Below are 14,576 nucleotides of genomic sequence, written 5' to 3'. Positions count from 1 at the left end.
AAATAATTTAGTCCATATTCGTTGGTTAACTTTTACATCATACAATACAAAATAAATAAATAAAATAAAATAATTACATCTAACGCGATTCAGTCTGATTCTTGAATGAGTCGTTCAGGCCTTTGCGAACCTGTTAAAAAAGTATTGGTTATGGCTAGTTTGCAAAAGAGGCGACCATTAACTGCTAGACTGGAATTAATTGTACGTTGCAATTTCTGAAATGTAATTTTCGCTCAGATACGACAGCAACATTCCTTCATGAATTGGTGCACGAGGCGTCTGTTTGACATTTTGATTGACATTTTGATGAAGTTATTTATCTCGCAAATGAATTAACTGGACACTTCCGCATCTCTGTCCAGAAATATGATTACATCATAGGGTTATTTTGTCATGCAGTTGTCCGCCTTCCTGCCTGGATTATTTGGTACGATTAATTGTAGTTGTGTGTACTACATGACTACCAGGTTATTCTAGAAGCTAATTATTGCACTAAACAACATTTTGTAGTTTAGTGCATATAATTCAAATGTTTTTGTCTCTGAACAGTATTCTGCAGTTTCCTTCTGCATCACCAACTTTGTGCAACCTGAGAATTATATAAAAGTGCAGACTGATCTTCTGCTTGATACAAAACGAACTGCTTAATGTGGGTTCATTATTATTCTATTATATTAGTAATTATATATTATTATTCATTTTAAATGTGTGTTACATTGTCCTCACATATGCTCAGTTTAGTAAAAATACAAAGTGAGCAGGATGCAAACATTTAAACGACCCACCTGCCTTCTAACTCTGCTATGATCAAATACATCCAACAGAGGGAGCCTTTGGCTTATGTTTTGCCCACTTCCGGAACAGACTATGTGTAAATTTTTTTACCTGACAGCTATAGCAAAAATATTACATTAGAGTTTAACTAAAAAAAAAAACCTACATTGGATTTAAAACCAAAATTATAAACACAACACATGAACCCCCCCCACACACACATTTTTCATGAGCTGACCTCAAAGACCTAAAACTTTTTCTATGTACACAAAATGCCTATTTCTCTCAAATATTGTTCACAAATCTGTCTAAATCTGTGTTAGTGAGCACTTCTCCTTTGCCGAGAAAAACCATCCACCTCGCAGGTGTGGCATATCAAGATGCTGATTAGCATGATTATTGCACAGGTGTGCCTTAGGCTCATGAAAAATGGGGGCAAAAACAAGTGTTGCATTTACAATTTTGTTCAGTATATATATATATATATATATATATATATATACACACACACACACACACACACACACACACACACACACACAAATCTGGCTATAAAATGACTGCAGAGGATGTTGTGTTTCTGTCCTCTCCGTTAACCTTTGACCCCTCTGTGAAGCAGGTAGTTGCAGGCTTGCAAATATGTAGTTTAAAACGAAACACAACAACAGTCTTGCAGGCAAGTGAGTTTATTCCTCACCGAACCATCAGTCGTGAGCCTTTGTGACAGCTTCTAATTAGAGATTTTAATAATAAAACCACTTCATCTCTCCATTAATCTTTCTCATGAATGTGCACACGCCGTGAAGAGATGATGATGGTGCTGTAATCAACATTAGTAGTGGGAGTTGTGAGTTGAAATTTCTGCATTATGCAGATTATAGAGATAATGACTGTGTTCTTTGGCCTTTGTTAATTTATCTACATGCATGCACCAACAATTAGTATTTTAGAGTAACATGTTTTGCATCACTCAGAATTTCATTTCACATTCCAGTCCTTAAAGGGGCACTCAGTTGTTTTTCCTCAAAAAGTTTATACACAAAATGTTTAAAAGCATGTACATTAACAACAAATGTAGGATAGTTAAATCAGTAGCCTAATAAAAGTGGTTTTATTTTATATGGAGTGGGTCTGTTCATGGGGACAGCCATGTTGAAATCACATGAGTGTTCCAGTACTACACTTTATCTTGGTAACTGACCCTTCACAAAAACCCACCCTTCTTAGTTACTATTGCTATGTCCGACAAGCCATGCCACTCTCACACTACACATCATGTTCTCACACAGAGAAAAATATAGTAACATTTATAATTACGAAAACGCAATGACATCATATAATAAAAAAATACACCTGATGAAAAACTTGACCAATTTCTGGATCTTAATAAGGAAACAGCCAAGCGAATAAAACTACATAAATGTTATGATAGATAAATTAATTAATGATAAATGTGCAGTTTTTTTTTTTTACATGATTCCCAATTATTTATATTCACGATTACTATTATTTGTACATATTTGTAATTATTTTTTTAATTATTAATTGTAATTATTTTTTAAGCAGATTTGTTATGTGATAGCATTAATTAAAGTTTCTTAAGGGTCAAGATCTATTTATCTGCATTGCTCCATCAAGCCACTCTCCTAATAGATGTCAGCAGTTTCAATGCAAGACTCAGATTAACTGTAAAGCATGCGTGTAAGACACTAATAAAATTATAAAGTACTTATTTTTATCACAAATAAGTCTTTCAATTAATAAATCTGGCTGTATCTACAGTATTATAGATTACAAAACATTACATTATTATTTTCAAATACATTTTTCAATTATTATTACTTTAAATTATTGTCCACAGATTAGTAGGGCACTCTAAGTAGCAGTGGCTGGGATAGATTTTAAATATCAATTCCACTTAAAAATATGCAATAAAATCCTGTTTACATGAAATAAACCTGCTTCCGAACAGATTTAAGTTTATTTTCCGAAAACAATCCCAAATGATAACCTCTCCAGCTTCTCTCACAACTATAATCCCATGGTCCTGCTCACTGAGGGAACTACAAAACCCACTGTGCTTTCTATAGCATTCACTGTGGTCATTTCATTTTGTTGTCTTTTAGGTGAAAATATAGAGCCTGAATCATTCAGCATTCTTTATAACTTTATAATATATCTCAGGAAAATCCTGACAGAGCTCCATGTTCCTCAAAAAGTTACCAAGACATTTCCTGTCTCTGATAGCCCAGGTATGTGTAAAGGTTCAAGGGAAGATCTTCCGATGTCCTGTCGCTGGGCCTGCGGATCCTCTGGAGCTCAGACACGGGCAGGTGTGTGGATGCATCTCCAGTGCTGCTGGTGGGTCCTGATAGGACCACCATTGGAACTCACTCGCAACTGGATAAGTGTATTTTTATGGGTTACTCCCAAAAGCACCTATTAAAAAATTACATTGATATATTTAGTATGCATTGTACGTATATATATCCTGCAAAATACATAAATGTTTTTAGCATTGATGTTCATTTTTGTTTTTGTGCAAAAACAGGAGTTTCAGTCCACCAAGTTCAAACAGCTTCCTTTAATTTTTTCAACATATTTCATAACATTGCATCACTTTTTCTGTCATGGTTTTTTACTAAAGTGGAACAAAAAAAAGTGTAATTATCAACAAACTTTTTGTTTTATATCATATACAACACTGTTTACGCTACACTATTGCACACGAGCAATGAAAAAAGTGACGTGACTGCAGTTCAGGAGATCTCCAAAGGAATGCAGTCTGCTTCATTTCACTTCTATTACATACATACATTACATACATACAATGTTACATTAGATAGTGGAGTCAGTGGCTCTGCTGAGAGATCAAGGTTTCGTTTTTAATAACCTCCATCATTTAGCAGACACTTTTTTCAGAGCAACTGCACCTACAAGGACAATACCCCCCGTAGCAATCTGGGGTTAGCTGCCTTATTCAAGGACAAGAGGTGATGTCCGTCAATAGTCCTTTCATTCACTCACTGGAAATGCTCCTCTTTATTTGTAAGGATATTTCCATTGGCTAGACCTCTTGTTCGTACTCTCTCTTCACAGGACATTAGATTTGAAACACTGATCTCCCATCACTTAGCCGTGTTGCAAGTTTTGCTAATTAGTGGTAAAAGAGATGCTAGCACACGCTATGCCAGGATAGCATTGTTTATGTTACAGCGAGCAGGCGGTTCCAGGGCAACCAGTTCTACAGAAACTGGCGGGTATAGACACTGCAAGAAGTAGATTTTTCATCAATTGACAGCACGGTTCAAGTGCATTGTATACTATGTTGTCATGGAAACTTGAAGGAAAAATTCACTGTTAGTTGATTACATGTGTAAACAGTGCTGATGTGTCATTTATGATTTTTAGCAATATTTAAAATAACAGTACTCACAGTTGTCACGGACACAGTGAAGATCTTTTTACTTTGCCAAGATATCAAATATAATAAGAAATAAAAAAGTTACAATGTCCGTCCATAGGCAAGGTCTGTGAGTGGCAACTCATTTGAGTGCATACATGGAAAAAGAAAACTAGAAAAATTATTAAACAGTTTCTCTGATTTACATGCTTGTGGGAGCGAGGAGTGACATTTGTGAAGGTTGTGTCATTATTATCCCTTGAATTTCTTCCCAGAATTGTCACCAAAGCAACAACATACTTTCTTGTTTTACTTGACATGATGAATTTGTACTTAATGTGAACCAGTCATATTGTTTTAGTGATATCTAGAATCAACAGTTTGACATGCATTGTGTATATACACTGTTAACCACTGGCAACTTTAAAGATATGAAGGGCTGCAACTTCTTTGAAGATTCTAGGGCTTGTTTGATAGACTGTGACACAAAATGAGTAAATACGCTTTTGATGCATGTAATTGCAATAATCCTGTGTATTGAAAACCAGAGTGGCAGATTGATGTCATTGTCTAAGTGATCATTTGATAAAATCCTTAGTGAATCTGAATATTGGTACAATATTTAGTCACTAAATTACCAAATATTTGAAAATACCTGATTGCTCAAAAGTAAATTATAGACTTTTTGTTCAGAGGAATAGGTGTGCTGGGGTGCAGTGATGGCTAAGTGATGTGGATGAAGGAGATGCCTTGTTTGCTTTTTCACTGCTCAGAAGTAATGGATCACTTGATGATCTGTGGGCAGTCGCTCCAGGCTTTGGCCTTACGCTTTGCTAGGACAAGCCAGGCAGGCTCGGTAGAAACCTGGGTAGTGTCACCAGGAGGGAAGCGTTTTGTCACATCTTTTGTAGCTGGCGGAGATGGTGTAGAGCCTGTAATTTCAACTGTCCAAAGAAAAAAAGAAAATCACTATAAAGACTCTAAAGATTGCTCTTTTATGTTTTATGTTTTAAAAGCATCACATCTAGATGGGAACCATGTCTTAACCCTCAATCGGTCCTTGGGGTCTATATGACCCCAATCGACTTTTCATTAGTTAAAAAAAAGGATTCCCTTCATCTCAGAGGATTAAAATTTTGTGACTTTTCCTACATTATCTATCTATACATACACAAAAAAACTGGGCTTGATTCGGTTGTTCTGAAGATGTGTAAAAAAAAAGTTGCTTAATCTGGTCATTGGGGTCAATATGACCCCAATTGAAAATGAATGGGAAATGCAAAAAAACGTGTTTTTTTTCCATTTGTCCCCCCAAAAAATAAAATAAATGCAACATAAATCTGAAAATTTTCACACAGAAATTAAGGCCTGGTACTTGAGCACAAATGCAATGTAGAAAACACATGCTCACACACACACACACAAACACACACACACACAAACACACACAGGTATGCCACAGAGAGCATTTGTATAGAATTTGGCAAATACGATTTGTCAAATAAAATCAGCCACACATGCAGAAAAAAAGATATAAAGGGGTGAGACCTAATGTGCACACACAAACACACACACCTACACAACCACACACACACACACACACACACACACACACACTCAGAAAGAGACGCTCTCCACTCTACACGCTCTCTCTCCCTCTCTCACACTCTCTCACTCACTCACTCACTCACACACACACACACACACACACACACACACAAACACAAAAGACACTTACACTCTCACACACACACACACACACACACACACACACACACACACACACACAAAGACACTTACACTCACACAGAGACCCAGGCACACTTGCCCTCTCTCCCTCTTTCTCTTACTCACACTTTCTCTACATCTCTCTCTCTCTCTCTTACACACACACACACACACACACACACACACTTACACTCACACAGACACACAGACACACACACACACACACACACACACACACACACACACACACACAGACACTCACACAGAGACCCACGCACACATGCTCTCTTTTGCCCTCTCTCTCTCACACACACACACACACACACACACACACACACACACACACACACACACACACACACACACACACACACACACACACACAAAAACACTTACACACACACACACACACAAAAACACTTACACACACACACACACACACACACACACAGAGAGAGAGACACACAGGCACACATACTCTCTCTCTCCCTCTCACTCACTCTCTCTCTCTCTCAAACACACACACAAAGACACTTACACACACACACACACACACACACACACACACACACATAGAGAGAGAGAGAGAGAGACAGATATAGAGAGAGAGAGAGAGAGAGAGAGAGAGAGAGAGAGAGAGAGAGAGAGACACAGGCACACATGCTCTCTCTCCCTCTCTAACTCACATTCACTCACAAAATGTGTATGGAATGATTATTTTATGTGTTTTACACCATGTATTTCACATATTTTTTGGTAGTTTGGTATTGCTTTTATGTTCAGTGTTCAGAATGTCATTGTAAAAAAAAAAATATTTGTTGTAGGCCTATACTTTTACTCCTGTTTATTTCTGGATATTGCTGTTGGTTATTTACACTTTTTTTTTATTTTGTTTACATTCTAAAGTTATTTTTTTATTTTATTTTTTATGCATTTGAATCATTCAAATGTTCAATAATATGCAACTACAGTCTGACTCAGAGTTGTGTCCTTTAGGTGTGACCTAGGTGGCATTTATGAGCAGTTGGCCACATCCAGTAAAATGAATGGCTTTCAATGGCCCTCTGGTGGTCAAAACAAGTTATTGCTTAAATACTAATCTCCTTAGTTTTTTCACTAACCTCCAGATGGCAGCATTCTACACATAGCACCTAGATCTATATCCAGAAACAGTTTAAAATAAATTTAAATAATAATTTAAGTGATTTTTTAATAAAAAAATGATATTTCACATGCAAGCTAATGGTGTAGTTGCAGATTTGTGTGTTAAATGGGTACAAAAGTACTTCAAATCTCCCAAAACACAGCATAAATGCATAGTTGAGGAGTAAACAAAAAAAATTATATATTATTTGTATTATTGAAAATGTATATTTTTTCTACAATTATGCTTTCAATTTTGGGGTCATATATACCCCAACGACCAGATTCGTTAACAGGAAATGAGGACCCTTTTAGGGTTAATCCCACCCTCATGTCAATTTCAGTTCAGCTGGGCCAGGGGAATGTATATGAAAGAAATACATAACAAAGCCTACATAACAATTGAGCATAAGACTCAAAGTTACCAAAAACAACCCCAGTATAAAGCTAATGAAGGGAAATTTAATCAAATAGTTTATTTATTTTATATATATATATATATATATATATATATATATATATATATATATATATATATATATATATATATATACATATATATATATATATATATATATATATACAATTATTTATTTTTATTTTAAATTTTTTACCTGTGACTGAGCTGGGCAAGGTATTTGCTTTCTTCAAGTTGTCACGTCGTTCAAAACGGGCCAGGAGTGTGTCTTGTCTCTTATTCTCATCTGCTGTTTGAGGCTTGAGAGGTCTGGAACTTCCATTGCCCTTATCTTCTGTGGGACTGATCATTCCAGCCTTTCAGAGACAAACAGCACCATATTGTAGTTATATGTAGCAGGATTTTGGACCAACAAGAATTCCTAAAGGACAAGGTTACCCAGCACAACACCACAAAAACAAGTGATGAAAAAATTGTTACTTGTTGTGGCTGGTGAAATCTATATGAAAGAAAAAGTTGTTATTGCTTGTTGCATTATACTGCATTTCAGCTGGTTAAAACTCACTGTTATTGTAATTTTATAAATAGTGCCAAACTAGCACCTAGTTAATGATAATAAATTTGTGTGGCTAAAGGCTATATTTATATGGGCCTACATACACTATCTTTGTCCCTAGCCTGTTTCTCAGCCAGCTTAGCTTCTCTCTGGCTCTTCCTATCCTCTCGGGTTTGCTGCTGTTCTCTGAAGCCTTTCTGTTTTTGCAGTGCCAGAGTGATCCAAAGTGGTCCTGTCTCTTTCTCTTGTGTCCGTGAGCTGTCCAGAGAGTGCCTGGCCTGCAGAGAGGGTTTTTCTGTAAAGGAGAAGAGATGCAGAAGGTGTCAAATTGACAAGAAAGATTAAAAAACATTTTAGAGTATTTTGTTCTGTTCTTGTTCTACTATTCTTCTAGAATAGTATCAATCTCAGTTTTCTGTAGGAAATACCAATGCTCATACAGCAGGTCTGGAATATTGTTGACGTTTTAGGAAAGTTTAGGCTTCAGGCATTTGTTCTGTGTATGATTTGTATGAATCAACACAAATCTTCAACTCAATTTTTAAGAAAAATAAGTAAATTGATGCATTGCAATAATTCTGAAGTTCATGCAATTATAGCTTTACAGTGCTTGAGTATTTCCAACCTTTTTTAATTAGTTCTGTCCTACGGTCTGTTTTTTCTCTCCATGGGATGCTGATGGATGGAAAAAATGACTTCTTTTCTTTAAGCTCCTCCTCTCCTTGTCCATTTTTCTGGGATGGTACAGATCCTGCAACTTCTTCCTTTTGATCACTGCTCTGCTCAGCATCTATCTGTTCTGCTTGCCCTGTCCTTAGTGAAATCATTTCCCCTGAAGTCCTTCTACCAGGTTTAGGGAGAGGAGAGGGTGGAGGTGTGGCACCTTCAGATGGTTTGGGGGAGGTAGCTGGTTTTTGGTAAAATGGAGGCTTGGGGACAAAGTTGTCGGCTTCAGTGCATGCCAAAGGAAGAGTATTTCTGCTAAATTTACTTCGAGATTCTTTACTGGGTGCTGTAGTGGTTTGAAATCCGGTAATCTCTAGCTGAGGAGAAACAGGGCTAGACTTTTCAGAGAGTGTAGAAGTGTCAGAATCTTGGTCAGTGGAGGTGAGGGGCACTGGGACACCTTCAAAACTGTCTCCTGCACTGTACCTTTTCTTCCTCTTCTCTGCAGATTGTTCATTGTGGAAGCGAAGAGAGTAGTTGGTTCTTCTCAACTTGATTCCAAAAGGTGAGGGCCGCTCATCACCACTCTGATCCTTCTGATCCCTTTCATCCTTTGGATCCAAGTCTTCTGATTCTGCCTGACTTGGGGATCCAGTCTCGGATCTCTGTGATTTGGGAGATCCATGTGGTGGACTGGGAACAAGGAAGGAGGGGAGGTCTTTGGCAAACATGCATTCTTCAACACTATCTGCAATGTGGACAACTTTGCTTCCCCTGCTCTGGATCTTGGTACCTAAAGAGGGCAATTCAGATTTTTGTACAGAGGGAATTTCCATAGATGGTGATTCTATTGTCACACCTTCTTTGTCTTCCTGACCAAAACTCTCTGAGTTCCTGTTGGAATCAGTAAACTTCATTCTGGCTGGTATGATGGAAAACTTAGCACTGGCTGACATGGTTTTACTGAGGTTGCTGTGAGAGAATGGCACTGTATTTAGATCCTCACTTATCGGCCTGCGACTCTGATCCAGGTATTCAGGATATTTTCCATCCTCAGCACCTTTAAAAATTTTGGATCGGATACTTGCCCATTCTGCCAGGACAGCAGAATTTGATTGGTCTACAGATAAGGAAGACTCATATAAGGATTTGTTTTTTCCAGATTTACGATCTGGTGAAGACCTGCTTTTGGTTGGAGGAGTGCTCATGGCCTTTTTGCCTTCCGAAAGGCCAAGTAGGGACTTGCAGGCTGTGTCCTTGATCTGATAGAGATTGACTGCAGTTCCACAAAGTTGGGCTCCTGTCACAAGAATTGCAGTATGTGGGACATAAAGAGATGAAGATAGAGTTGGTGAATCTGTGCATCCTGGTGAAGAAGCTTTGGCTCCCTCACTGGTTTCAGCTGTTGATTCACCCTGTTGGCCAGTTGACAGAGTAACAGGAGTGAGGTTGACCTTCTGGAATAGTATCTGCTTCTCACCTGAAGAGACCTTGAAAGTGAAGGGCCTCTGTCTCTCCTCCATCTCTCTCCATCTCAGTTCCTTTGCTTTTCTTTTCCATTCTGGGTCAGTAGCTCCAGCTTTCTCCTCTTGCTGTTGCCACTTTCTTTCCTCGTTTTCCTCTAGTCTTTTTCTCTCAGCCTCCTCTTGTCGGCTTCTTTCCTCCGCACGGAGGCGTTGCTCTTCCTCTCTTTGCCGTTTCTCCTCTAACTCTTGAATCTTACGTTGTTCTGCCTCCTCCTCCTCTTTTCTCCGTCTCTCCTCCTGCTCCCTTTCTTTTTCCTCTTTCAGACGAAGATGTTCTGCCTCAAGTTCCTGCTGCCTTCTCTCCTCCTCTGCTCTTCTTCTTTCCTCCTCCTCTTTCAACATTCTTTCCTCCTCTTGCCTCTTTCGCTCTTCCTCGCTTTTTAATCTTTGCTCTTCCTCTTCTCTCCTTCTTTCTTCCTCTTCCTTTTCTTTCCTTGCCTCTTCCTCTTGTTGCATCCTCTCCTCTTCCTCCTTTTGCAGCCTATCCTCCTCCTGTCTGCGCAGCTTTTCTTCTTCTAGCCTCTGCTCCTCAATTCTCCTCTGTTGTTCCTCCATCTTTCGCTCTACCTCTTGTTCCCTTCTCTGAAGCTCAAGGCGTTCTAGCTCCTCCTCATGAAATCGTCGCATTGTCGATTTCTCAGTGGGTTCATAATCCTCTTTGCTCCAATGGATAATGTTATAGTCCACTCTTGGCAAATCAAAGACTTCTTCGTCCTTTTGTGTTTCAGACTGCTTTTGCATTTCAGAGAAATCCTCTTCCTGAAACTCCTGAAATAAATTAAAGTTACAGTACTTATTGCTTTTAGAGTTATAATCTAAAAAGTAATTTTTTTACAATTTACTTCAAAATCTGTATGTCTTTCTTCTGTGGAACACAAAATAAGATATTTTGAAAAAAAAATTTTTTGTCCATGTCCAATGTTGTTTTAGACCACACTGACTTTCATTACATGGACAAACACAGTTCAAACATTCTTCAAAATACTGTCTTCTGTGTTCCACAAGTCATATGGGTTTGGAACAACATGACAATTGTTTCTGTGAACTCTTTAACACATCTTCGTACATAAAAACTATTCCAAAAGGCTGTTCACATTTTGAAGAACACCTTTCCCTTTACCTGTGTGAATATTCTATGTTTGCGTGACACCCTCTGGTTCTTCGGTTTGACAGACAGTTTATGTTTGGCAGCAGTGTTGTCCAAGCGTGGGACAGACTGAGGGACAGCATCTAGATTGATGGACTCAATTGTGCCAGGGGGAGGTGGGCGCTTATTGCGTGGGGATTTGACTGGAGTTCTGTGATCGACCGTGTTGTGGCTGCCAGCCTAATTATAAAGCAAAAACACAAAAAAATTGTGACTATTAGACAGCAGGTTTCTAAAAAAATATATTATATATGGGGAATAAGTGTATTGATAATATGACAGTTTTCCCAGTTTCCTGCAGCTTAACTAGAGCACGCTATTAACAACAAGGTTATCTGTCTTACAACATTACTCTCTGAAATTTTTTTTTGTTGATGTCCATTTAAATGGTCTAATCTAGTGTATCAACTTTGACTGACATTGCATTTATTTAGCATTTAAGTTAATCATTTGAAGATTAACTTACATTTTCCTTGGCTTCGGTCTCTGGTGGCTCATTCTCCACCTGAGCAAGAACCCTCAGTGGACTTCGTGGCATTTCTTCTTCATCTGAGCTACCTTCATCTCCCTCACTCTTTCTAAGTGAAGGAAGTCTCTGACCAAATTTGATATTATGTCCAATTTGCCTCTGTCAACAAAGCATATAGAGTAAAATGTGTGTTTGTTTGTTTTTGCTGCCTTGTGTACATATGAACAATTATTACTGTTTGCTTATTATTATTGATTATACTGTGAAAATTCTCACCTGAATGTTCCTAACTTTGTCTGAAAAGTTCTCCTGGGACATTGTCTGTCCTGGATATGTCTCCTCTGAGTCCTCTGGGATAAATACAATCTCGTGAGAAAAAGCTCGGGACTGTAGGGTGTTTAACTCCCTGTGAACGCAGATATGAATGTTTTCAGTATACAATTCTAAAAAATAAATAAACACCTTAATAAATAAAAGCATCTAAAATAAAAGCTATACATTTTGTATACATGAGAAAAGGCAGACCCATGGTTAATGGTTATAAAGTACCTTAGATACTGATCATTCTCCTCAATAACTGAGACAACCCATTGCAAACGCTGTCAGTGGAATGGCTAGGTTTAAGTTCAGATCCCGCAAACCCACGTTCTGCTTCCCTCCTTTTGTTCTTCCCAAATAGACGCCGGAATGGCTGGAATTTGCCCTGCCGTCGCCGCTCTGGTAAAAAGCGGGGTCGTTGGGGGCAAAGAAAGGTGATAAATAGTCAACAAGTAGCAATAACCATACCGTATGTTTGACAGTATGTACAAAAATGTGAGCATTTTTAATTGATGTCCATGAAATGGAGTATCAGAACAGGCTATGGAATCAGATTATACTGGGGGTAAGCCTTTGTTCTGAGACAGGCTTTCATAATTATGGTGAACAGATGACTTGTTTAAACATTCAGTAATGTCGAGGTCCTCTAAAGCCCTATGATCTTGAAAAGACATCACAGAAAAATATAATTTTTATATAAAGCTCAGTATCATTAATACAAAGTTGTGGGACAGTTGCATGCTTTACACTTATGAAAAGTCTAAATGTCCTTCAATATGCATTTAAGAAAGATAGCAATCCAGCCACTCAAATGCATACAACGTGTGATCACAGGGGGATGTTGTAGGTTACTCTCAATCTACTTAAACATCCCAGCTTGCTCACTGGAGAATTTGTTAGGCAGCATTCTTTTTTAAAGCAAAAATTATATATATGTATTGTGAAAGTCACTACACATATAATTTAAACTATACTGGGTTGAAGGTTTTTCTTAATGTTAAATAAACTTCTTTCTTTCCCAACCTTTACTTATGTTGACAGCATAACCATTGAGGATATAATCATGACCAACAATCGAACACAAAGTTAAAACAACTAATTCCTAATCTGTAAAAAACAACCAAAAACAATCGTAAAGGAAACATTTAAAGAATAATTCTCATCCTACCAATTATATTGTAAGTCTGCAGGTGCAAAGTGTCTCTGGCATGACTGACTCATACAGTTCCCATGTAATGACGTTTAACAAATGATAAGGCAAGGGACCTTTGGTTTGTAACGAGTGCTCAGGAGAAGTTCCACTTCCAGAAACTAGAAAGTCATTAGGAATCATAAACACTACGGAGATAAGAGTAGCTCAAAAAGCACTGTTTACAGATAAAATTACATATTAATTTGGTTCTCAAGGAACCATTTTTCTTATTAATGGTGAAAAAAGTTGCGCTGCTTAAGATTTTTTCAGGAATCTTTGATGAATAGAAAGTTAGCAATTTAGTTTAGTGAATATAGTTTATTACAGCCTGCAGGTCCCGTCCTGGTCCTTCTGAATGGTATTATAAGCACACCATAAGCACTCCGCCAACCAAGAGCAAAACATCTCCAGACTGTATTTTCTGTGTTTATGTATGTTTGTGTGTATTTATAAGGCTCAAAAGTGTGTGTGACTGACTCCTGTGTTGTAGGAGCCCCAAGTGAAATGGCTGGGGTGACAGGGCCACCATACACCACAGAGTAGACAAATTCAGCTAAAGATCAGCGTGGATCTGTTACAGGCTAAAAGCGGAAAGCAGTGTGGAGTTACACAGTAAGTGTGTTGCTGCTCAAAACACAACAGCACAATAACAAAGAAAGTAAGGCATTTGGTACCTGCCGTCAGTGACAACTTCTGTTGTTGTTCTGGTGCAAATTCCTGAAGTTATTACTGTTCCAGAGTTTACTGCTTTACAAGCGTATATGACTGGATTACTTTATGATTTCTCATATTTTGTCTTGTCATTTTCCTCTTAAAGCCTCATCCAAGTCCAAGTCTCTTCCCAGCTGCTACTCCATATCTCTGGCCCACAATGCAGTGCAGCAGGCGCCCTCAATCACTGAGGCATATAATGTGAGTGGACACCACTCTTGATGTGTCTCCCTTGTACTCCTCTATACTACAACCACTATACTCAAACATGGCCTTTCTGTTCCTATGTGTGTTGGTACTGCTAAAGAAAAATCACTCAGACCTGACTGTTCCTCTCACTTCTTCACAAAAGCTAAAACACACGTCCTTCCCACTTCACAACATAAGAATACTCAACCTTGCTCTGCACACTTTGGTCATACAATGCTTCTCACTAGTGCATCAAAGCCAATAACTTGTTTTTGTCGCAGCAAAAGAAATGCCCACCTGAACCTACTTGTTCCCCTCACACTCCAAATTTCAGCA

At 38.2% G+C, this 14,576-nt stretch overlaps 1 protein-coding gene across 3 annotated transcripts; it reads right to left on the bottom strand.

The window, feature by feature from the left end:
• Positions 1 to 3,340: 3,340 nt before the first annotated feature.
• On the bottom strand, positions 3,341 to 13,534 carry LOC132092487 (capping protein inhibiting regulator of actin dynamics-like). Of its 3 annotated transcripts, XM_059498733.1 has the most exons (9): positions 13,317 to 13,534; positions 12,380 to 12,547; positions 12,107 to 12,236; positions 11,828 to 11,989; positions 11,335 to 11,541; positions 8,648 to 10,982; positions 8,127 to 8,317; positions 7,663 to 7,822; positions 3,341 to 5,121 (listed from the first exon to the last, which is right to left on the bottom strand). In XM_059498733.1, exons 3-9 carry the CDS (start codon positions 12,146 to 12,148, stop codon positions 4,961 to 4,963), a joined length of 3,258 nt encoding a protein of 1,085 aa, XP_059354716.1. In that variant the 5' UTR covers positions 12,149 to 12,236; positions 12,380 to 12,547; positions 13,317 to 13,534; the 3' UTR covers positions 3,341 to 4,960. The 3 variants fall into 3 exon arrangements, with proteins under 3 accessions (XP_059354716.1, XP_059354717.1, XP_059354715.1); XM_059498734.1 differs by having other exon boundaries at positions 12,107 to 12,273; positions 12,380 to 13,534; XM_059498732.1 differs by having other exon boundaries at positions 12,380 to 13,534.
• Between the last annotated feature and the right edge of the window lie 1,042 nt (positions 13,535 to 14,576).

The sequence above is a fragment of the Carassius carassius genome, chromosome 18 (genome assembly GCF_963082965.1).
Source record: "Carassius carassius chromosome 18, fCarCar2.1, whole genome shotgun sequence".
NCBI lineage: Eukaryota > Metazoa > Chordata > Actinopteri > Cypriniformes > Cyprinidae > Carassius > Carassius carassius.
The sequence above is the reverse complement of the archived record's forward strand: the minus strand, read 5'-3'. Positions and strand labels throughout refer to the sequence as shown.

Bases quoted from the DNA above. Each gene is read 5' to 3' on its own strand.
- LOC132092487 (XM_059498734.1), bottom strand. From the start codon at position 12,148: ATGTCCCAGGAGAACTTTTCAGACAAAGTTAGGAACATTCAG. The intron at 11,990-12,106 runs GTGAGAATTTTC...CTTTGTTGACAG, and splicing joins ACAAAGTTAGGAACATTCAG to AGGCAAATTGGACATAATAT. The intron at 11,542-11,827 runs GTAAGTTAATCT...CTTTATAATTAG, and splicing joins AGACCGAAGCCAAGGAAAAT to GCTGGCAGCCACAACACGGT.